Raw genomic sequence first — 22,072 nt, forward strand, 5'->3', positions numbered from 1 at the left:
AGGGTTGCCGGCTGGGTTAGGGGGCGTTTGGGGTCTGCCCCTCCCGACTGTCCCCTCTGCCCCTTCCACCCCCAGAGCTGCTGGAACTGCGGGCGCAAGGCCAGCGAGACCTGCAGCGGCTGCAACGCGGCCCGCTACTGCGGGTCCTTCTGCCAGCACAAGGACTGGGAGAAGCACCACCACGTGTGCGGCCAGAGCCTCCAGGGCCCCGCGGCCGCCGTGGCTGACCCCCTGCCCGGACAGCCCGACGCCACCGCCAGCCCCAGCGAGGCCGGCTCCGCCGGACCCTCCCGCCCCTGCTCCCCGGGCCTGCCTGGACCGCTGGATGCCGCCGTGCCCCGCTGACCCCCGGCCCTGCTGGCCCACGAGCCCCAGCCCCGGCCGGCGGACGCTGTGCCCCGCTGCCCGCCCGGCCCCGCAGAGCCTGGGCTGAAGCCACTGCTGCTACTGCTTCTCTCCAAAAGAAAACACAGACCCAACACCACTGCATCCCGGCAGCCTCCTCAGCTGCCTGACGCTCGCTCACCACGACCACCACCTCTTCCCCAGCGTCAGGGAAACTGCCACGGGGGAGGGGAGGGGCCGCCAGCCTCAGGGGCAGCGGCGGAGGCGTAGCACCGGCAGCGTGGCCGGCTCTGCCCCTGTCCTGTCTCCCTCTGCCCCGTCTCTGTCCTCTCTCTCTCCCTCTCCCTCTCTCTCTCTCTCTCTCTCTCTCTCTCTCTCTCTCTGTCTCTCATTCCTGTCTTTTGACTTTTACGTACGTTCTCTATCATGGAAAAAGTCTACGTGTTGGCTTGTTTTCGGTGAAGAACTTCTGTGGGTCTTGTTTCGTTGGCTTAAGCGCTACTTCAAAATGGACACAGACGACTGAGGAGTTCTCCCCTTCCTTAAGCTGTGATTTCACAGCCCCGTCCTGACCGCCGCCCCCGACACCGCGAGGGCCGTGGTGATCGGCGGGGGCTGTGAGGAAGACTTCGGTTTCTGACTCGAGAAGCATTTTTGGTGTCAGGTGTTTTGTTTTGTTTTTCCTTTCATGTCAGACTCTTTGGCTTTAAGTAAAAATCCAAAAAGTTTTTTTTAAAGAAAAAAAAAAAAAGGCAAAGGAAACCTACCTGTAAACTACCTTACTAGCTAGCCCGCCAAGGATGCCGCCACACCTCTGCTCCGAAGAGTCCAAAAAGCAACACAGGAAGTCAAAATCCAAAAGTTTTTCTCACTGCCAAAGTATTTTTTTCACTGTTTTACTCCCTCTTGGGTTTGTTTGGATGTTGGTCTTTTTCATTTGGGCCTTGATTTTGTTTGGGGGTGTTGGGATGTTGGGGTTAGGGGGCGTGGCTCCAGGAGACGCAGCCTTTGGTGGCCTTCAGCCCCTGGGCGCTGCCCAGGCTGGGCAGAGGCGGCAAGGTGCTGCCCGAGTTCCAAGGCCTCCCGCGGTTGCCCTGTGCACCCAGGATCCGAGGGAACTCGCCTCCGTCCGTCGGTCCGTCCGCCCATCCGTCCTCACTCCCTGTGACTTTTTATAATTCACCTTCCCACTTGTGAGAACACAAAAGTGCTAAAGTGTTCTTCCCCGAGAGCATACTTCCGAAACGAAGCCGTGGCGACCTTTTGGGTTGAATCCTGACTGCTTTTCAAGGCGTGAGGAGCTCGCCGCCCTGAGAGTCCGCGCCCGGTGCTCCCCGCTCTACCTCTACTCGCCACGCCCCACCCTACCTCTCAGCCCGTCACCACCCAACCCGTGTCTCCATGAGGCTCCTCTCCTTCCTCCCTAGCTTTCACAGAAAAAAAACAAAACAAAACAGCCACGGAGGCAGCTGGCCCGGACCCCACCTTGGAGATGTGCACGCAGCCCTGTGTGGCCCGCACCCGCGTGACCCCCGTCTGTGCTCCCAGTCCTCAGGGCGATGGGTGATACTTTTCTGTCCGATTTTTTGGTTAGACGTGTTCCCCCACACACTCCATTTCTTGCCCACCTTGCCCTCCACCCACTGGAAGAACTGAAGGAACGAGAGTCACGCCTGTCACAAACGGAAGAGCCAACACCAGACCACTTGCGTGCATTCTCTAGAAAGCTCCGTGACAACAGTGCAATAAGGGTGGTCAGCTACTGAACGGGTCCAGAGGCCCCACCAGAGCCAGGAGTCATAATGTGAATGTAAATAGTCTCTGCAGAGGTCCAAAAGACGGTATCCGTGGTGATGGTGGTGGTGGTGATGATGATGGTGACTCTGAAGAGATGTTTGCCAAATAAAAACAAAATGAGAGAAACCACACAAGTATGTGAAATGTAGGAAATAAATTTTCAAAGGAATCTGACCCGTGGCCCCGCTTCGGGGGCGACCGGCGTTTCTTCACAGCTGCGAAACCCGTTCTTTGGATGTTGCAAGAAAGGGTCCCATCAGGTGCCCCCAGACCAGTGCCAGCACTGAGGCTGGCAGCAGCGACCGCGTTACTCCCAAGGCCGAGATAGATCTCTCCTCTCCTCCTGCGCCCAGGCCCCTCCGCCAGCAGAAGTTTGTTTTTGTGAGTTTCAGAAAAGCCAAGACTGGTATGGGATTTGGGCTTGGGTTAGATACGGGCGCCAGTCCAGTCGGTTCTTTCCAGTTGGTCGATCTCCCAAAGCACAGAGCCCACAGAGACGTGGAGTCGCACGGTCCTGCCCGTGGGCTGGCTGCAGCCTTCTGGGCCCCTCTGGATGGACAGGGAAATGGCTGTGATTGTAGGGGCCCCGGTGCCACCGTGCCATGGGAAAATAAAGCCAGGCCCTCGAAGGCTGTCGGTGCTGGTGCGCCCTGGTCTCTGGTGATGCTCCAGGTTGGCCTGAGGAGCCCCAGGCAGCCTTCCTGAAGACGTGCGCTCCGGGGTGGGGCGGCCAGGCCAAGGGCCTCAGCGTGCAGAGCCAACCGTCCCCTTTCATGGCGTCCTCCTGACCCTTCGTTCACGGCGTCCCTCCGGAGGCCAGCAGGCCCACCTGGTCATCCCAGCTTCCAGGGGCCGTAAAGCTTGGGTGGGGCAGATCCTGCCAGCTGCCGGGGAGGGCTTGCCCCTTGAGACGGTTCTGCCATTCCACAGGTCCGCTGTGCGTGAGGACTCTCTCAGCCAGTGGGTCAGGGAAACGGTGCAGGGGTGGCCGGAGCCAGGACACCGAGCCCAGTGCCCATGGCAGCCGGTGGGGGTGGGGGTAAGTACCTGTGGGCAGGAGGCAGGTGGGAAGGGAGGCTCCGGGGCCCGTGATGCTCTGGGTTAGAGCAGAACTAAACACAGGACCCCTGGCTTTGGGGAGGGGCAAGGCTGGGCTTTCGGAGGGTGGGAGCTGTCCCATAGATGGCTGTGGCTGCCCGGCACCCAAGGTGCCAGCCTGCAGTTGGATGAGAAGGCCTCGGCCTTCCTCATGACGGCAGAGCGGGAGCCTCCACTCAGGAGGGGCTGCGCACCCCTAAATCCCACCATACAGCAGTGGCACCCCTGCTGTGAGGCCAAAACCAGACAGGAAGCAAAGCAGCACAGCCAGGCAGCAGCCAGCGTCCCGAGCCCGGGGCCCGGCCCAGGGACCACTACAGAACAGATGGCTGACGTGCCGGCCCAGGCCCTCCCCTCCTCACCCCTGGCTCCAGGCCCCTGGTGGTGTCCTGGGGGCCACCCACCGGGAAGACGCCCTCCAGGCCAGTCCCCTGACCCACACAGGCGAGAGCAGTGGCTCCCACTCCATGTGTGGTTGCAGGAGAGCCTGGGCCCACCGCAGCCCCCTGCCCCACTGCCAGCGGGCAAGAACCGGCCCTCCCCCGGGGGGCACAAGAGGAGCCAGCCAGCAGGGACTTCGGGGGACGCCTGCGAGGGGTCGGGTGGACGGGGCAGCCGGAGGGCTGGGCGGCAGGAGTCAGGCCAGGATCCAAACTGTTCACCGGCCAGCGTTTAAATAGATCCTCAAGTTGGCACCAGAACTCGCATCTGGGCCCCCAGCCTCCGCTGTGGACTGACGCCTCCATGCATTCGCCTCTGACTATCTGCCGTCGGTCCCCCACTTGACTGCCTGGCTGCCCGGCCGCCTCCCGCCACGCACCCAGCCTGTGCCTCCATCTCTCCGCCCCTCCCTCCGCACACCTGCCCTCCCTCCACCTCCCATCCATCCACCCCGTCCAGCCCTGTGTCCATCCATCCACTCATCACTCCAGCCTGACTCTCCTCACCCCTCAGCATGCACCGCTCGAGTCTGCACTCTAGGATCGATCTCCGCTACTGCCTCTCCACCCACAGTACCCCGTGGCACCTCGTTTCCTCAGTGTACCAAAGCTGGGGACCACTCAAGTCCTCCCGCTGGCCGACTACACTTGACCTGGGCTGACCAAGGCTGTGCTAAGGGACCCTCCAAGGAGGCAGAAGCCCCTCTGAGCACCCTGCCCACCCTGGCACCTCCGGGGTCAGGAGCTCCTGCGGGCATGGAGGTCTGCTGCAGCTGTAGGCAGCTTGGATCTGTGGCCCAGACCGCTGGCCAGTCCGGACCTGCTGGAGAGATCAGCAGGGCACATGGGTATACTGGGAGGTTGTCCACACACGGTCCCGGGGCTCTGCAAAGGAGGCATTTAGGTGGCCACAGCCCGCAGGCGGAGGTGCCCAAGAGAGGGCAAACCCGGACTGGCCTCTAATTCTAGAGGCCTGCCCCCAAGAGCCCAAGATGCGGTGCCTCTCTGTTGTCTTTGCCAGGGTTCCAGATGGCTCAGAGTCAGCTCTTCTGATCTGCCCCGGCTGAGTTCCACCGACCACGGTGAGTAGTCCTCAGGACCCAGCAACAGGCTCCTCTGCCCAGCTCTGCCCCGTCCTGGCTTCCTTCCTGCCCTGCTCTGCCCCGCAGCTCTGGCCTGTGGACATGTGGGCCCATGCTGGCAGGAGAGGAAGTGGGGCAGACCGGCCTTGAGGAGCCGCTCTGCTCCTCCAGACAGCTCGCAGCAAGGCCTGGCTCAGCCTGGCAGCTCGCAGCAAGGCCTGGCTCAGCCTGGCAGCTCACAGCAAGGCCTGGCAGCTCACAGCAAGGCCTGGCTCAGCCTGGCACAGCCCGCGTGGGGACAGTGGCCCACACAGGCTCCCAAGCTCCAGAAAACTCCACTGTGCCTGCTTTTTTTTGTTCCAATTCAGCAGCCCCTGGCATTGTGACCCAGAGATCTAGAAAACAGGGCAATCGGCATCAGACTGAGTACAGCCTAGTCTCTACATGACTGAAAAGGGCATCAGCGTCCAGCTCCTACCCGGTGGGAACCCAGCCGGCCTCCAGCACACCAGCCCCATCCGTGGCAGGCCGCGGCAAGCCCCAGGGCGCAGCCACGCACGGCCTGCTGGGAACAGACGGCTCGCTTCCTCTGCTGCTGCTTTTCTCATTTCCTCAAAGGAGCTGGACTGAGTGTTTGTTGAGCTGTTTTCTTCCTAAGAAGCTGCACCCCACAGTGCCGGTTCTCCGTGGGTGCTGTAGCATGCCCCCCACACACACTGTCCTGTACATGTGGCCTGCGGCACGGTGAGTCCCGGTGTCCAGGTCAACTGCGTCTGTGTAATAAAGGAGCATTTGGTACCACGTGGCCTGGCCTCTCCTTGGACACATTCACCGACACTCCGGGGCTTTCTCAGTGCTCAGCAAGAGACAGATGCTCACCAGGGGCTGAGAGCAAGGGTGGGCATCTGATGGGAAGGAGGCAGGGCCAGGACGGGAGAGGGAAGGGCCACCACCCTGGCCACAGCGGTTCTCCGTCCTCTGGAGAGCCATGCAGGGGCTTCAAGCAACCCTGGACCCCAGGGACCTCCCTGAAGGCTTCCAGGGCCAGGCCAGCGGTGGCCCTGCCTGCGGGGCATCCCTCCTGAGGGGACCTGAGGGCATACGGAGGCCCCGTGGGACCCAGAGGTCAGAGGGGACACAGCAGAAGAGCCCAGAGAGAAGGGCTATCCCGAACCAAAAGCCTGGCCCAGGGCTCCGGGGGTGCTGCTGGCTGCCTGGAGGAAGCGGCTGCGGTCAGTCCTCAGAAGGCTTGGGACAGATGTATTTGAAGGCATCGTGGAGAAAGCCAGCATGGAGCCGGCTGGGTCCCCAGCACCCCCGGGGGTGTGCGGCGTGACTTGATGTCTCCACCGCAGATGCTGAGCTCAGAGCAAGGCGGCCAGGGCTGGGCCACGCCAAGCCGTCTTGGCTCCCAGGCAGTCTGAGCATCCTGCCTCCCACAAGGAGGAAGAGGGCGGTCTGCCCCCCAGACCCTCCGCTCCGGGACCTGCCCCACCTCCAACACGCCAGGAGAGCAGCAGCAGTTGTGCAGCGTCCTGGACCAACGCGCCTAGACTCAGCACCGATGCCTTCCTGAGAAGGCTGGACGAGCCCCGGCCCCAGGAACAGCAAGGCCCAGACACAGTAGCCACCCGGCGGGGAGGATCCGCTGCAGAGGCTCCCTGGAGGCGGAGACCCAGAGCACAGAGCCCTGGGATCCTGCAGACAGGAGCGGGCGCAGCTGTGTGGGGCTGGGGCCAGTTCTGGTCAGACCCCGTGACAACACGCAGAAGTCCTGCCCTCGCAGACCCCAGCATGGAGCTAAGAACAGAGTGGGCAGCCAGGCTGTGGTGTGGGCAGCCAGGCTGTGGTGTGGTCTCCAGGCTGTGGTGTGGTCTCCAGGCTGTGGTGTGGCCTCCAGGCTGTGGTGTGGTCTCCAGGCTGTGGTGTGGTCTCCAGGCTGTGGTGTGGTCTCCAGGCTGTGGTGTGGGCAGCCAGGCTGTGGTGTGGGCAGCCAGGCTGTGGTGTGGTCTCCAGGCTGTGGTGTGGGCAGCCAGGCTGTGGTGTGGTCTCCAGGCTGTGGTGTGGGCAGCCAGGCTGTGGTGTGGGTCTCCAGGCTGTGGTGTGGGCAGCCAGGCTGTGGTGTGGGTCTCCAGGCTGTGGTGTGGGTCTCCAGGCTGTGGTGTGGTCTCCAGGCTGTGGTGTGGTCTCCAGGCTGTGGTGTGGTCTCCAGGCTGTGGTGTGGGCAGCCAGGCTGTGGTGTGGTCTCCAGGCTGTGGTGTGGTCTCCAGGCTGTGGTGTGGCCTCCAGGCTGTGGTGTGGGCAGCCAGGCTGTGGTGTGGTCTCCAGGCTGTGGTGTGGTCTCCAGGCTGTGGTGTGGTCTCCAGGCTGTGGTGTGGCCTCCAGGCTGTGGTGTGGGCAGCCAGGCTGTGGTGTGGTCTCCAGGCTGTGGTGTGGGCAGCCAGGCTGTGGTGTGGCCTCCAGGCTGTGGTGTGGTCTCTAGGCTGTGGTGTGGTCTCCAGGCTGTGGTGTGGTCTCTAGGCTGTGGTGTGGTCTCCAGGCTGTGGTGTGGTCTCCAGGCTGTGGTGTGGGCAGCCAGGCTGTGGTGTGGTCTCCAGGCTGTGGTGTGGTCTCCAGGCTGTGGTGTGGGTCTCCAGGCTGTGGTGTGGTCTCCAGGCTGTGGTGTGGTCTCCAGGCTGTGGTGTGGGTCTCCAGGCTGTGGTGTGGGTCTCCAGGCTGTGGTGTGGTCTCCAGGCTGTGGTGTGGTCTCCAGGCTGTGGTGTGGTCTCCAGGCTGTGGTGTGGGTCTCCAGGCTGTGGTGTGGGCAGCCAGGCTGTGGTGTGGGTCTCCAGGCTGTGGTGTGGGCAGCCAGGCTGTGGTGTGGTCTCCAGGCTGTGGTGTGGGCAGCCAGGCTGTGGTGTGGGCAGCCAGGCTGTGGTGTGGGTCTCCAGGCTGTGGTGTGGGCAGCCAGGCTGTGGTGTGGCCTCCAGGCTGTGGTGTGGTCTCCAGGCTGTGGTGTGGGCCTCCAGGCTGTGGTGTGGTCTCCAGGCTGTGGTGTGGGCAGCCAGGCTGTGGTGTGGGCAGCCAGGCTGTGGTGTGGTCTCCAGGCTGTGGTGTGGGCAGCCAGGCTGTGGTGTGGTCTCCAGGCTGTGGTGTGGGCCTCCAGGCTGTGGTGTGGTCTCCAGGCTGTGGTGTGGGCAGCCAGGCTGTGGTGTGGGCAGCCAGGCTGTGGTGTGGTCTCCAGGCTGTGGTGTGGGCAGCCAGGCTGTGGTGTGGGCAGCCAGGCTGTGGTGTGGCCTCCAGGCTGTGGTGTGGTCTCCAGGCTGTGGTGTGGGCCTCCAGGCTGTGGTGTGGTCTCCAGGCTGTGGTGTGGGCAGCCAGGCTGTGGTGTGGGCAGCCAGGCTGTGGTGTGGTCTCCAGGCTGTGGTGTGGGCAGCCAGGCTGTGGTGTGGGTCTCCAGGCTGTGGTGTGGGCAGCCAGGCTGTGGTGTGGGTCTCCAGGCTGTGGTGTGGTCTCCAGGCTGTGGTGTGGTCTCCAGGCTGTGGTGTGGGTCTCCAGGCTGTGGTGTGGTCTCCAGGCTGTGGTGTGGGCAGCCAGGCTGTGGTGTGGGTCTCCAGGCTGTGGTGTGGCCTCCAGGCTGTGGTGTGGCCTCCAGGCTGTGGTGTGGGTCTCCAGGCTGTGGTGTGGTCTCCAGGCTGTGGTGTGGCCTCCAGGCTGTGGTGTGGGCAGCCAGGCTGTGGTGTGGGCAGCCAGGCTGTGGTGTGGTCTCCAGGCTGTGGTGTGGCCTCCAGGCTGTGGTGTGGGCAGCCAGGCTGTGGTGTGGTCTCCAGGCTGTGGTGTGGGTCTCCAGGCTGTGGTGTGGGCAGCCAGGCTGTGGTGTGGTCTCCAGGCTGTGGTGTGGGTCTCCAGGCTGTGGTGTGGGCAGCCAGGCTGTGGTGTGGTCTCCAGGCTGTGGTGTGGTCTCCAGGCTGTGGTGTGGGTCTCCAGGCTGTGGTGTGGTCTCCAGGCTGTGGTGTGGGTCTCCAGGCTGTGGTGTGGGCAGCCAGGCTGTGGTGTGGTCTCCAGGCTGTGGTGTGGGCAGCCAGGCTGTGGTGTGGGCAGCCAGGCTGTGGTGTGGTCTCCAGGCTGTGGTGTGGGTCTCCAGGCTGTGGTGTGGTCTCCAGGCTGTGGTGTGGGCAGCCAGGCTGTGGTGTGGTCTCCAGGCTGTGGTGTGGGCAGCCAGGCTGTGGTGTGGCCTCCAGGCTGTGGTGTGGCCTCCAGGCTGTGGTGTGGGCAGCCAGGCTGTGGTGTGGTCTCCAGGCTGTGGTGTGGGTCTCCAGGCTGTGGTGTGGGCAGCCAGGCTGTGGTGTGGGCAGCCAGGCTGTGGTGTGGTCTCCAGGCTGTGGTGTGGGTCTCCAGGCTGTGGTGTGGGTCTCCAGGCTGTGGTGTGGTCTCCAGGCTGTGGTGTGGGCAGCCAGGCTGTGGTGTGGGCAGCCAGGCTGTGGTGTGGCCTCCAGGCTGTGGTGTGGTCTCCAGGCTGTGGTGTGGCCTCCAGGCTGTGGTGTGGTCTCCAGGCTGTGGTGTGGTCTCCAGGCTGTGGTGTGGGCAGCCAGGCTGTGGTGTGGTCTCCAGGCTGTGGTGTGGGCAGCCAGGCTGTGGTGTGGCCTCCAGGCTGTGGTGTGGGCAGCCAGGCTGGGGACAGAGGCCCATGGCCTCCCTGGAGGGCAGCAGGCCTCATCTCCTCACCTCTCTGCCCAGCCAGCTCTAGTGCGGGGAGCAGCTCCTGCAGGTGTCCACTGCTAGCCTGGGCTCCCGGGGGAGAGGTGTGGGGGCAGTCCCAGGAACCATGACTGCAGGTCTGGCCAGGCAGGGGCGCCAGAGGGCCCCTATGGAGTGGGGGAGGGACGTGTGCACATCTGGCCCTGGCACCTAATAGGGAATCAGGGGCACAGCCAGTTAGACTAAGGAGAGGTGAGGCTGCAAAGTTCCAAGTGGAGCACTGTGGAGGAGAGGGGCACTGCAGGAGGAGGGAGGGGCCCTGGAGGAGGAGGGAGGGGCCTTGCAGGAGGAGGGAGGGGCCCTGCAGGAGGAGGGAGGGGCCCTGGAGGAGGGAAGGGCCCTGCAGGAGGAGGGAGGGGCCCTGGAGGAGGCCAAGCCCTGGCTGCCCCCTCAGGAAGCAGGCCCGGGCAGCCCTGTGGCTGGGGCCTGTGGTCTGGGGACAGGTGTGCCCCCAGGGCACGTTCAGCACACAGCCCAGCTGGTGGGTGACCGGTCCCTTCGCTCTCCCTCCGCGCAGGGGAGGGCTCACAATATCTGACCCTCAGCCTGGGAAAGCCAAGTTAGGCAGGAGCAGCCAGCTGGGAAGGCCTCCCTAAGTGCTGGAGGGGGAGCACCTGGCCCGGCGGATGGCTGAAGACAGGCCGGCGGGCGTGGGCTGCATGGTGCCGAGGCTGGCCAGGTCTCCCCGTCGTTCACCCATGTGGCCTTTCCTGAGCTCTGCGCTCTTCCCGCCTCCCACCGAGGCCTGGCTTCAGACCGTGTCCTTGGACCCCGAGGCCCAGGGCTGGGGGGCCTGGGGTGGAGCCAGGAAGACCCCTCCAGGCCCCAGGCGAGGGGCTGGAAGAGCTGAGGATGATGAAGACGATGAAGGCTTCTCCCTGTCTCTTTTGGAGCTGGCGGACCTGGCCCAGTGCCCTGTACCTGACCGGGTAGCAGTGGGGTGTGGGTGTGGACGTGGGGTGTGGGTGTGGACGTGGGGCGCGGGCCGGGGCCAGGGCCGGGTGGGGATTGCTGGCGGCTCCTCCTGCCTGGGAGAGACACTGGGAAGCCAAGGCGGTTGGCCGCCAGGCCCTGTGAGGGAGCTGGGTGCGAGCAGGGGCGTTTGCCCAGCCTGAGCGCCGGCAGGAGGAGCGTGCCTAGTCCAGAGAGAAGGTGGCTCCCTGGGTCTGAGTCGCCTGCCAGGCCGGCGGAGGGCTCACCTTGGGGCGGGCTGGCAGGAGCCAGAAGCCTGAGCTCACACTGGTCTGGAGCAGGCCGAGGAGCCACCAGAACCACTCTGCTCTCAGGAAGACGCCAGAGAGGAGAAGGGTCTCAGAGCCTGGAGGCGGCTGAGCCCCAAAGCCACAGGTAGGAAGCTGGGGGCCCCTATGGGCCTCCAGTGGCTTCCCATTCTGCCCACCCCAGGTATCAGATTCATAGCTAAGACGGTGCCCTGGGGGGGGGCACAGCCTCCCTGGAGGCCAGGGTGGGGCGAGGAACGGGCTTCCCCCATGGAGGTCTGACCACGAGGCCCTCCCTCTGCAGGACGCCCCTTCCCAGAGCTCCCCAAGGAGAAGGTGGAGGCTGACCACAGATCCATCTTTGTGGGCAACGTGAGTGGGGAGGCGGGCAGGTGATCCCATCCTAACACAGGCCCCAGACACTCAGGCCCCTCTGCTGGACGGGCTGGCCGTCCACCCCAGGACCCCCTGCATGGACACACGGAGCTGGCCCTGTTCCTCATAGTGGTCAGATGAGCAGGGGTCTATCTGTGGTGCAGACAGAAGTCCCTCCAGGGCCCTGGAGAGCTGGGCGTGCTGGCACACCGTGGGCCTGTGTGGGCCTGCTGGCTGTGTGCTGGCTTTCACATGAGAGTTCCTACTTTGTGATGCTGGGGGTGGGACTGGGGTGGGGCTGGGGAGGAAGGGGGGGGGGACTGGGAGTGGGATGAGGGGGGGACTGGGGGATGGTACCGGGGAAGGGACCAGGCGTGGGACTGGGGTGGGACTGAGGGTAGGACTGAGGGTGGGACCAGGGGTGGGACCGGGGGTAGGACTGGTGGTGGGACTGGGGTTTGAACTCGGAGGCCTTTGCTTGCTGGGCAAGCCTTCCACCACTTGAGCCACATCCCAACCCTTTTCTGCCTGATTGTCCGGATCGGGTCTTGATTATTTTTCCCTGGGGGGTGACCTCAGACCAGGATCCTTTTACTCTTGCCTTATAGGCATGTACCACCTGGCTTGACAAGATTTACGTGTGTGCGCGTGCATGCACATGCACACACGCACACACATGCACGCACAGCTGCCCTGAGGCTTGAACTCGGGGCCTAATGCTGTCCTTGAGCTTTTTCTGTTTTTTCTTCTCAAGGCTAGCATTCTACCACTTGAGCCACAGCTCCACTTCTGGCTTATTTTGGTAGAGATGAGTTGAACTGTGATCCCTCAGATCTCAGCCTCCTGGGTAGCTGGGACTACAGGCGTGAGCCACCTCACTCAGCAAGACGTATTACTTTTATGCGGCCATGTGCACCTTGCACAAGCCAGGATGCATGGACATGCCCTGTGCAGGAGGCAGTGACCAGGCCATTCCCTGCCAGAGGCTCATCCTTGGGGTCCCCCCCCCGCTATGCCATGACACTCCTGCAAAGCCCCAGTGAGTGCACACAGGACAGTGCCGTGCCTGTGCACAGCCCAGCGGTGCCCAGCGCAATGCCCGTCTGTGAACAGGTGGACTACAGGGGCACAGCCCAGGAGCTAGAGAACTACTTCAACCAGTGCGGGGAGGTTCATCGCGTCACCATCCTGTGTGACAAGTTCTCAGGGCACCCCAAGGGGTCAGTATGGGCTGTGGGCAGCATGGGCAGTGCCCAGTGGAAGTGTGGGCAGCATGGGCAGTGCCCAGTGGGCAGTGTGGGCAGCACGGGCAATGTCCAGTGGAAGTGTGGGCAGTGTGGGCAGCACGGGCAATGTCCAGTGGAAGTGTGGGCAGCATGGGCAGTGTGGGCAGCATGGCAGTGCCCAGTGGGCAGTGTGGGCAGCATGGGCAATGTCCAGTGAAAGTGTGGGCAGCATGGGCAGTGCCCAGTGGGCAGTGTGGGCAGCACGGGCAATGTCCAGTGGAAGTGTGGGCAGCATGGGCAGTGTGGGCAGAACGGGCAGTGCCCAGTGGGCAGTGTGGGCAGCATGGGCAATGTCCAGTGAAAGTGTGGGCAGCATGGGCAGTGCCCAGTGGGCAGTGTGGGCAGCACGGGCAATGTCCAGTGGAAGTGTGGGCAGCATGGGCAGTGTGGGCAGAACGGGCAGAGCCCAGTGGGCAGTGTGGGCAGCATGGGCAATGTCCAGTGGAAGTGTGGGCAGCATGGGCAGTGCCCAGTGGGCAGTGTGGGCAGCGTGGGCAGCGTGGGCAGTGTGGGCAGCGTGGGAAGTGTGGGCAGCATGGCAGTGGGCAGTGTGGGCAGCATGGGCAGCGTGGGCAGCGTGGGCAGCATGGCAGTGGGCAGTGAGGGCAGCGTGGGCAGTGTGGACAGTGTGGGCAGCACAGGCAGCGCCCAGTGGGCAGACGGGGCCTGGGCTCTCATCCTGGACCCCACCACCCCCAGCTATGCCTACATAGAGTTTGCCTCCCAGAGCTCTGTCCAGGCCGCAGTGGAGCTGAACCAGAGGACCTTCCGAGGACGCGTCATCAAGGTGTGTCCAGCCTATCTCCAGCTTGTGGGCCACCCTGGGTGCCGAGCCCTCTGCGCAATACCCCTCGGTGACTGAACACGGCAGGCCACCTGCCTCGGGACGCCCCGCCTCCCAGCCCGGCCCCTCTCTGCTCCTGGGGCCTGTGCTGGGCAGGGCAGGCAGAGGCAGGACCTGGCTGGTGCCTGGGTAGGTCATGCGCCCCAGCTGTGTCCGGGCAGTGGCGGAGGGACAGCTGGGGCCTCAGTGGTGATGGAGAGGTGGCGAAGCTCAAGCCTGGGGGCCAGCCTGGCCCAGACTCCAGGCTGCTCCAGAGAGGTGGCCGGGGGGGCTGGTGAACAGGCTTGGCGGCCAACGGGGCCTTTTTCCAGGTACTGCCCAAGAGGACCAACTTCCCCGGGATCAGCTCCACAGACCGTGGAGGACTGTGGGCACGTCGGGGCTCCAGGGCCATGCCCTGCCCTCAGAGCCCCCCACAAAGGCCTCCACCCAGAGCGCAGCGGGGACTCAGGCAGGGCCGGTAAGTGGCTAGGCAGGGGCGGGGGGGCGGGGGGGAGGCAAGCAAGCCTGGCCCTGACGGGGGCTCAGGGCCGGCCGCAGTCCGCACTAGCTCCAGAGCCACGGCAACCAGGCCCTCAGGCAGGGCCCAGTCAGTATCCCAAAGGCTCCCAGCTGGGGTGCGTCCCGCACTGGTCCCCAGAGGCCCCGCAGGGGTGGCTTTGCAGCTGGCTCCCATGGCCTGCGCGCTCCCAGGCCCCAAGTGCCCTCCACTTCTGAGGACCCTCCTAAGAGAGCCAGGAGCTGGGGGAGGTGGATCCGCAACCTCCCCACAGCCCTCCCTCCCGAAAGCCACAGCCTGCCTTTGTGCTGGCTCCCTGTGCAGAGGTGGAGGAAGACTCTCCCAGAGGTTCAGATCACATTGACGGGCGATCGTAGAGGCTGGGTGTGGAGTGATCCGCCGTGCTCCTCAGGGGAGCACTTGTTCCAGGACACGTCTGTGCGTCAGGACGGCCTGTAAGGGCCTTTCGGGGTGGCCTGCGCCCCATGCACACAGCACGGCAAGTGGACCAGGCCTGGGAACTCTGGGTAGGGAAGAGGAGGGAGGGGAGGGTCAGCCAGGACTCACACCCTGGACTCCTCAGCTAACTGGTTTTAAAGAAAAATAGAAATGTGTGTGTGTGTGTCAGCAATAAAGTATCAGTAATTAGAGTTTTTTTAAAGATATAGATCTGCTGTCTCCTCCTGACTCATGTTGTCTTTTCTCTGGGTCCCCCAAAGAAAGGGTGGACATGTGATATGGCTATGGGTCCCCGCTGTACCCCACGATGCGCTGTGAGCAAAGAGGGCAGCCCCCAACACGCAGCCCACCCTCCAGGTTGGAGCCCTGTCCCGTCAGCTCAGGGACGAGTGGCGGAGGCCTCACCCACCTCCATGTGGGCCCATGGTGGCCCCGGTGAAAGTAGGGACACTCGGCTTCTCCATGGACGGAGCCATCCTGCACTGACTGCGGTCCGAGGCAGAAAGGAGGCTGGGCCAGGCCCAGGTCCTCCAGTGCACATTTCGTCAAACGAGTCACTAACAGAAGCTCACAGCTCCGAGGTGACCCCTCGCCTCTGCTCACTTTATTCCTTGAGCCCCACGGAGCTGCCGAGCGCTCTCTCTCAGCCCTAACCCACACCCTGCCTCCAGCACTGAGACCTGGGACCGGTGCCCACCCTGCTCAGCCTCCGGGTGCTGGTCTGCCGTACACCCCAGGGTCACTCAACCTCTGACCTTGAGACAGCACTGCGTCTACTAAGGTGAATGGTGTTCCCCAAAACATAGCTGCCTCACCAGAATCCTTTGCAAATGTCTTTACCTGGCATTAACTGGAGATCTCCAGGTGAGATTGCCCTGGGCTATCTGGGTAGGCTCTAAGCCAGAACTGGCCCTGCCCCCCTCATTAAACATTCTTTCTTCAGAACCGTAGGGATTGCTGTAGGGATTGCTGCTCTGAGCGCTCTGAGCAGGTCGGCGGCAGGAGGAAGCTGGTCAGTGGTAGTAGGAAGGCCTCCAAGAACGCACAGCCTGACCTGTCTCCAGCCCCAGGAGTCTTGTAGTGACCAGATCTGCCCTGCCAGCCACTGCAGCTCCCAGGACTACCTGCCCTGGGGAAATGGAGTGGTCTGGTTGCTTTCTGAGGCTAAGGGGGAGCCTTCCCAAGGCAGGGCCTGCCCTCAGGAGCCCGTGGGCTGCAGGGGCTGAGCTGCGGTCTGGATAACTCCCGTAGCCCAGCAGGGTGTCCCCAAAGCAGAGGGGATGGCCTCTGTTCTGCATGGCTGCCACCATGCCCTCAGGTGGGAAGGCCCGTCATCAGACCCGTACCATAGAGTGAGCTGCTCTAAGGAGGGCCTGGGGGTCTTTTTTCTCCCTGACTCAGGCTTGCACAGCTGGGATGGGGAGCTGAAGCAAGCACCCCCAGAGTGGGAAGGACCCCAGGCTACTGCTCCATTGTGGGCACAGGAAGCATGGGGTGGGCAGACAAGCACAGCAGGCAGGGATACACGACAGGGCACCTAGACGAAGAGCCACAGCTGACCAAGGCTGCCTGAGCAGCTCTGCCAGGCTCAGCCTCGAGTGTGGAGATAAGGCCCCGCAGAGGTGATGTGGGCAGCACAAAGGCCAGCAGGCGGCAAAGCCCTGCTTTCTAGAGCCTGAGGCCTGGATGGGCTGCTGCTAACAGGAATCCCACACAGCAGTGGCTCAGGACAGGGCGAATTTTATTTTCTCACAGGAGAGGCTGAGCGTAGCCAGTCCAGGGCTGGCCACTCGCACAGGCTTCTTGCTTTCTGCTCCATCCTGCGCGTGAATCTCGTCCCCACATCTCAAGAAGGCAGTGTGAGCTCCAGTGGTCACCGCCAAGTAGCAGGCAGGAAGGCAGAGGTGAAGGGCACCTCCTCCCCATCCACAGGGCTTTCCCACAGGACTCTCCACACCTCACACCTGCTGTGCTACGGAAGGAACACGCAGCCTCACCCTGTCTCCAGGAACCCAAGGGAACGGGCAGAGGCAGGCAGCCTGCAGACGGGGTGACCACTCCGGGCAGCTCCACCCAATCCTGCCCCATCCTCCGACACAAGTATCAGGCTCAGCACTGGTGCTCACTTGCTGTCCTTCTAGGCCCCGCTGCCTGCTCACCAGGTAGGCCTGGGGCTTCTCAGGGAAGTTAAAAAATGAACCTGTGCTCCCTAGAAGGGAAGCAAGTCAGAGCTGCAGACAGCTTCTCTGACGAGCCCTGACCAAGCCTTCAGAGACTGCCGGGAGCTGGTGGCTCAGAAGCCAGCGTGAAGCAGGGTCACCAATGGGCCTGGGTCCACAGATGGCCCCCATGGCTTGCCATGGTGTCAGGTGACCCAAGGGGCACCAGCCCCACCACGGATGCCAGGAAGCAGCTGCTCCCACTGCCCTGGTCACGGGCTGTCCTCTAGACGCCGGCTGCACAGGACTGGGGAAGGCAACCAACTGGGGAGCTCTGGCTTGTCTGCAGGGCCGCAGGGCCCCGGAGCCCCAGGCCATCTTCTAACTTCTGGGGCCCCTGAGACCCGGAAAAGGCTTGCCCCTGCTCTCTGGGCATTTGGAAACTGCAGCTGGTCAGATGTGTGGTCTACGAGGCTTTTTTGTTTTGGTTGGTCGTGGGGCTTGAACTCTGGGCTTGAGTGCTGTCCCTCAGCTCTTTAGCTCAAGGCAAGCGCTCTACCACTTGAGCCACAGCACCACTTCCAGTTTTCTGGTGGTTTATTGGAGATAAGAGTTGTACAGCTTTTCCTGCCAGGGCTGGCTTTGAACCTGAGTAGCTAGGATGAGAAGCGTGAGCCACCGGTGCCTGGCTCATGAGGCTTTCTTGATTTCACAGCAATTCAGAACTCAGCATGGGAAGGTAAGTACCCTGAATCGCCTCCACCCTGACCCCTAGAGACTTGCTCAGCCAGAGAGGACCCAGCAGAGGCCCGCGTCCTCTCCCCAGGGCCCTCCCCAGTGCATCCCAGATCCTACCTAGGGGCAACCTGCCTCCCTCCCCCCACCCCATTCCACCGGGAACTGGGTCCTGCTGCATCTGGTCCCTGGAAGGTTATTAGCTTAGTCCTCTGCTAATACAGGACAGAGCAGATCTCAGCTCACAAGGCCTTTAGTGGAGGACATGGCACAAGGCCACCGCCTGGTGCACCTGTCACACTCAGCAAGAGGAAAGAAGGGATGGCCGGCTCCAAACTGGCGCGTACACTGTCTTCAGCAGCAGAGCCGCCTCTCAGCAGACCTGGATCATCATCGACGTCACCATGTTGTCGAAGGCTCTGCAAAGAGAAACCACTGGCTCAGCAGGACCAGCTCCCATCCCCCACCCCACCCTCCAGGGGCTTCAAGGAAGAAGACCCCACAGACAGCTGGGGTAGGAGCCCGCCGTGCTGGGTACACGGACTCCACCTCTGCAGTGTTGTCAGAGTCCCACCATCTTCCCTGGAGGATCTCCCAGGCCAAGGCCAAAGTGCGTGGGCAGCGTTGTCCTCACCCTACACAGTTCAAGGACACCTGCCTGCTCTCCCCTAGAACAGAGCACTGACCCAAGACACCAGTGCCCAGCCAAGGAAAGGCATGCAGGAAGGAGTCCCTTAGCAATTCCTGGATAGACATACACATAGAACCCACACTTGCCATGAATTACAGGCATGAATGCTCACATATCAATTCTACCTGGGGGCTGTTTGAAAGACACCTGTAGTCAAGCATCTGCTCTGCTCACCACAGAAGGCAGGATAGATAATGACTTCTGTGCCTAAAGGCTGCTGCTCCTAGCTTGGACCCTTGAGAACTGTCTGTATGTCCCCAGGCATACACAGACCCCCGCCCCACTACACCCCACATCTGCTGGGTAGAGGGCCGTCTGCATCAGCAATGATTTGGTAAAAAGGCCTTGCCACTTTGAAACTGGGAGGCTGGGGACTTTCCACACCAGAAGGCTGCAGCAAGGTAAGGAGAGTAGGCCCACCTGGACTGGATGCGGTCACCAGGGTTGTAGAAGGGGTTGCACATCACATCTGTGTAGGAATTGTGCAGCTTACGGAACATCTGGAACAAAACCCAACAACAGCTAAAATAAACTTGCAAGAAGACCAGTACCAGAATTCTGGCTCCTCAGCATCTTACCACAAAGAAAGGGAAATGGAACCCAGCCACCCATCCAGGCGTGGCCCCCAACCCCTGGAACGTACGCTACGAATTTCATTGTCCCGAAGGGCTGTGTTGGAGGAATCCACCACCATGGCAAACTTCACCTTGGAGTTGGTCACATACCCGTATCTGCACAGCTGGCTAAGGAGTTTGCTTTGACACAAGGACTCGGTTACAACAAATGACACACATCCCGGTCGAGAGCCTGGGAACCTGGGATCTCTGTGTGCCTCATTCTGGAGAAGCCTGACGCCTTCCAATCCCAGCAAAGGCCCAGGCCAGGACATTCCTTGGGCACTGATTAGTGTTTGCTGCAGGAGCAGAGGAAGCTAAGGCCCAAAATTCACAGGCCCTGTGAACTGACCACCTGCACAGGTCTAAGTGAATGCTGGGCCCTGCTCACACAGTCAAGTCTTCACAAGTAAGATGAACCTCCTCTGGAGGCCATGTCAGTTGCTCCTGGGTCACTATCAGCATGGACAGCTATATTATTCCCTACAAGAATGTCCTTGAACTCCGTGATCTTGAGCACTTTTTCCAAAGGATTTGCCACGCATTTTGAGAGTACCTAACAATGATATAGCAAATAAATACATTTATGTACGTAAATATTTATAATGAAGTAACAATCATTTATAGTGAAATAAGTGAAACAATCACCCTTGCCCAAAGGTGATGGTCCTGAAACACGAGGAGACATCTTACAGGTACAAACTTAGGAGGCCTGGGTCCTCCAGCTTCTTTTTTTTTTCCAAACTAGTCTTCCAAAAGGTTAGAGGTGTCAGGTACCAGTGGCTTACATCTGTAATCCTAGCTACTCAGGAGGCCGAGATCTAAGGATCGTGGTTCAAAGCCAGCCCAGGCAGGAAAGTCCATGAGACTCTGATCTCCAATTGATCACTAGAAAGCTGGAAGTGGTATTGTGGCTCAAGTGGTAGAGCACTTGCCTTACACTGAAGAGCTGAAGGACAGCGCTCAGGCCCAGAGTTCAGGCCTTCATTAGCTTCAGGCCACCCCAGCTGCCCATCCAGTTGAAAACCCTCATGTTTTTCTTTCCAGGAAGGATACACCTTGTAGTCCTCGGTCGGGTACAGTAGGCCCAGGTAGAGCTCCCTCTGGTCCACTAATGCCTTCCCCATGGCAGAGATCTTCTCCTCTATCACATCCAGGGATGTGTGCACCATGTAATGGAACTTCAGCTCATTTTCCATGGGGGTGCTGCGGATGTAGAGAGGATAATTCTGCAAGAAAGAATGGTGATAGCTGAACAGTCCACCCACCCGCAGGTTTCAGCTCTAAAATGCGCCTCTTGAGGTGTGTGCATGGCTAACCAACCAACCATCGGTGGAGAATGCAACGCCTCCAAAATCTACAGCTTGATTCTCCACGCTGCAGTAGGAACTGCTTTCCACTCAGCAGGCCTACGTGCTGCTTGCAGAGGTGTGAAGACAATTCAGGAAAATGGCTTTGAACACAGCCTGACCACAAACCCTGTCACCTGGTGAGTCACTCGCCAGGGATCCACTCTGCCTCTCACTGTGTGCAGGCCATCCTAGCATGGCACTGTGATCCTGCTTCCTACACACCACGCAAAACACGATCACCTCAAACCCACTCATCTCCAGTTCTGAGGGTCCTGACCCTGGAATGCACAGCTCTTCTCTTGGGCTCCATCCCCTCCTTTGACTCCGGACAGCTTTCTGGACGTGGATTAATGGGGACACGACTCCACCATCAGGAAGGGAGTCTGTCGGTGCCAGGAGCAGCACACCCGTGGACGGCCCTGGCCTCGGGCAGTCTCCCCGGCCGTGGCCTCCGCGCACCCCGGGGGCTCCCGCAGCAGGCCCTGTCCGAGCACTGAGGCTGGATGGCGGCGTACAGGCCGGCTGGCCAGTCTGGGGCGGCGAGGAGGCCGCCAGGGCCGCACCGGAGAGCGGGGCGGAGGGAAGGGAGCGGAAGGCAAGGCGCGGCCGCCCGCGGGCGGAGCGCGCAGGCCGGGGCCGGGGCCGGGGCTGAAGGGCGGCGGGCGGAGCGCGCATGCCGGGGCAGGGGCCGGGGCTGAAGGGCGGCGGGCGGAGCGCGCAGGCCGGGGCCGGGGCCGGGGCTGAAGGGCGGCGGGCGGAGCGCGCAGGCCGGGGCTGAAGGGCAGCGGGCGGAGCGCGCAGGCCGGGGCCGGGGCCGGGGCTGAAGGGCGGCGGGCGGAGCGCGCAGGCCGGGGCCGGGGCCGGGGCTGAAGGGCGGCGGGCGGAGCGCGCAGGCCGGGGCCGGGGCCGGGGCTGGAGGGCGGCGGGCGGAGCGCGCAGGCCGGGGCCGGGGCCGGGGCTGGAGGGCGGCGGGCGGAGCGCGCAGGCCGGGGCCGGGGCCGGGGCTGGAGGGCGGCGGGCGGAGCGCGCAGGCCGGGGCCGGGGCCGGGGCTGAAGGGCGGCGGGCGGAGCGCGCAGGCCGGGGCCGGGGCTGGAGGGCGGCGGGCGGAGCGCGCAGGCCGGGGCTGGAGGGCGGCGGGCGGAGCGCGCAGGCCGGGGCTGAAGGGCGGCGGGCGGAGCGCGCAGGCCGGGGCCGGGGCCGGGGCTGGAGGGCGGCGGGCGGAGCGCGCAGGCCGGGGCCGGGGCCGGGGCCGGGGCTGGAGGGCGGCGGGCGGAGCGCGCAGGCCGGGGCCGGGGCCGGGGCCGGAGGGCGGCGGGCGGAGCGCGCAGGCCGGGGCCGGGGCCGGGGCTGAAGGGCGGCGGGCGGAGCGCGCAGGCCGGGGCCGGGGCCGGGGCCGGGGCTGGGGCCGGGGCCGGGGCTGGAGGGCGGCGGGCGGAGCGCGCAGGCCGGGGCCGGGGCCGGGGCCGGGGCTGGAGGGCGGCGGGCGGAGCGCGCAGGCCGGGGCCGGGGCTGAAGGGCGGCGGGCGAAGCGCGCAGGCCGGGGCCGGGGCTGAAGGGCGGCGGGCGGAGCGCGCAGGCCGGGGCTGGAGGGCGGCGGGCGGAGCGCGCAGGCCGGGGCTGGGGCCGGGGCCGGGGCTGGAGGGCGGCGGGCGGAGCGCGCAGGCCGGGGCCGGGGCCGGGGCTGGAGGGCGGCGGGCGGAGCGCGCAGGCCGGGGCCGGGGCTGAAGGGCGGCGGGCGGAGCGCGCAGGCCGGGGCCGGGGCCGGGGCCGGGGCTGGGGCCGGGGCCGGGGCTGGAGGGCGGCGGGCGGAGCGCGCAGGCCGGGGCCGGGGCCGGGGCCGGGGCTGGAGGGCGGCGGGCGGAGCGCGCAGGCCGGGGCCGGGGCCGGGGCCAGGGCCGGGGCCGGGGCCGGGGCTGGAGGGCGGAGGGCGGCGGGCGGAGCGCGCAGGCCGGGGCCGGGGCCGGGGCCGGGGCCGGGGGCGGAGGGCGGAGGGCGGCCCGCGCCCGGCCCGCCCGGCTTCCCGGCCCGCCCGGCTCTCCGGGGGGCCCAGCCCCGGGCGCGGCGTGCAAGGCGGGCAGAGGGGTGGCGAGGGACCACGCGGCCGCGGCCGCCGCTGCAGCCCTCGGGTCGCGGGGGTCGCCGCCCACCCGCCCGAACGCACCTCCTTGGCGATCACCGCGATGCACACCGCCATCTTGGCAGGACGCGCGTCGCGTCATGTGACCCGCTGCCGGCCTCAACCTCACCTCCAGCTGTCATTCAGCCGAGAAGGCTCCGCCTCCCGGGACACAACCAATCATACCGGGCTCCGGCTGCTCTGGCCCTACCCATCCGGAAG

The 22,072-nt window shown here is 63.8% G+C and overlaps 3 protein-coding genes across 7 annotated transcripts in view; 2 read left to right on the top strand and 1 right to left on the bottom strand.

Moving 5' to 3' along the window:
- Cbfa2t3 (CBFA2/RUNX1 partner transcriptional co-repressor 3) overlaps window positions 1-5,550 on the top strand; it is a 76,529-nt gene extending 70,979 nt beyond the window's left edge. The window contains exons 12-15 of one of the 3 annotated variants that reach the window (XR_006151329.1): window positions 76-2,523; window positions 3,073-3,181; window positions 4,702-4,762; window positions 5,131-5,550. Coding sequence is in view for 1 of the 3 variants with exons in the window: in XM_042702202.1 (XP_042558136.1) it covers window positions 76-345 (270 nt within the window). In the remaining 2 variants the exon portion in view is untranslated. Of the gene's footprint in view, window positions 1-75; window positions 2,777-3,072; window positions 3,182-4,701; window positions 4,763-5,130 lie in introns of those variants that run through there. The other 2 variants (XR_006151330.1, XM_042702202.1) reach the window with 2 other exon arrangements.
- A 3,958-nt stretch (window positions 5,551-9,508) lies between these two features.
- Window positions 9,509-21,990, bottom strand: Trappc2l (trafficking protein particle complex subunit 2L). 3 transcript variants are annotated; one of them, XM_042702207.1, is made up of 6 exons: window positions 21,896-21,990; window positions 19,438-19,610; window positions 18,411-18,498; window positions 18,188-18,267; window positions 17,424-17,495; window positions 9,509-9,519 (listed from the first exon to the last, which is right to left on the bottom strand). In XM_042702207.1, exons 1-5 carry the CDS (start codon window positions 21,926-21,928, stop codon window positions 17,450-17,452), a joined length of 420 nt encoding a protein of 139 aa, XP_042558141.1. In that variant the 5' UTR covers window positions 21,929-21,990; the 3' UTR covers window positions 9,509-9,519; window positions 17,424-17,449. The 3 variants fall into 3 exon arrangements, with proteins under 3 accessions (XP_042558141.1, XP_042558140.1, XP_042558142.1); XM_042702206.1 differs by lacking the exon at window positions 9,509-9,519 and having other exon boundaries at window positions 17,314-17,495; XM_042702208.1 differs by lacking the exons at window positions 9,509-9,519; window positions 18,411-18,498 and having other exon boundaries at window positions 17,314-17,495; window positions 19,440-19,610.
- Pabpn1l (PABPN1 like, cytoplasmic) lies at window positions 10,198-14,668 on the top strand. The gene is made up of 7 exons (XM_042702262.1): window positions 10,198-10,428; window positions 10,753-10,846; window positions 11,024-11,091; window positions 12,208-12,314; window positions 13,080-13,167; window positions 13,536-13,595; window positions 14,540-14,668. Exons 1-7 carry the CDS (start codon window positions 10,198-10,200, stop codon window positions 14,666-14,668), a joined length of 777 nt encoding a protein of 258 aa, XP_042558196.1.
- Window positions 21,991-22,072: the final 82 nt, after the last annotated feature.

The sequence above is a fragment of the Dipodomys spectabilis genome, unplaced genomic scaffold, assembly GCF_019054845.1.
Source record: "Dipodomys spectabilis isolate Male_0828 unplaced genomic scaffold, ASM1905484v1 ptg000318l, whole genome shotgun sequence".
In the NCBI taxonomy this organism is placed as follows: Eukaryota; Metazoa; Chordata; class Mammalia; order Rodentia; family Heteromyidae; genus Dipodomys; species Dipodomys spectabilis.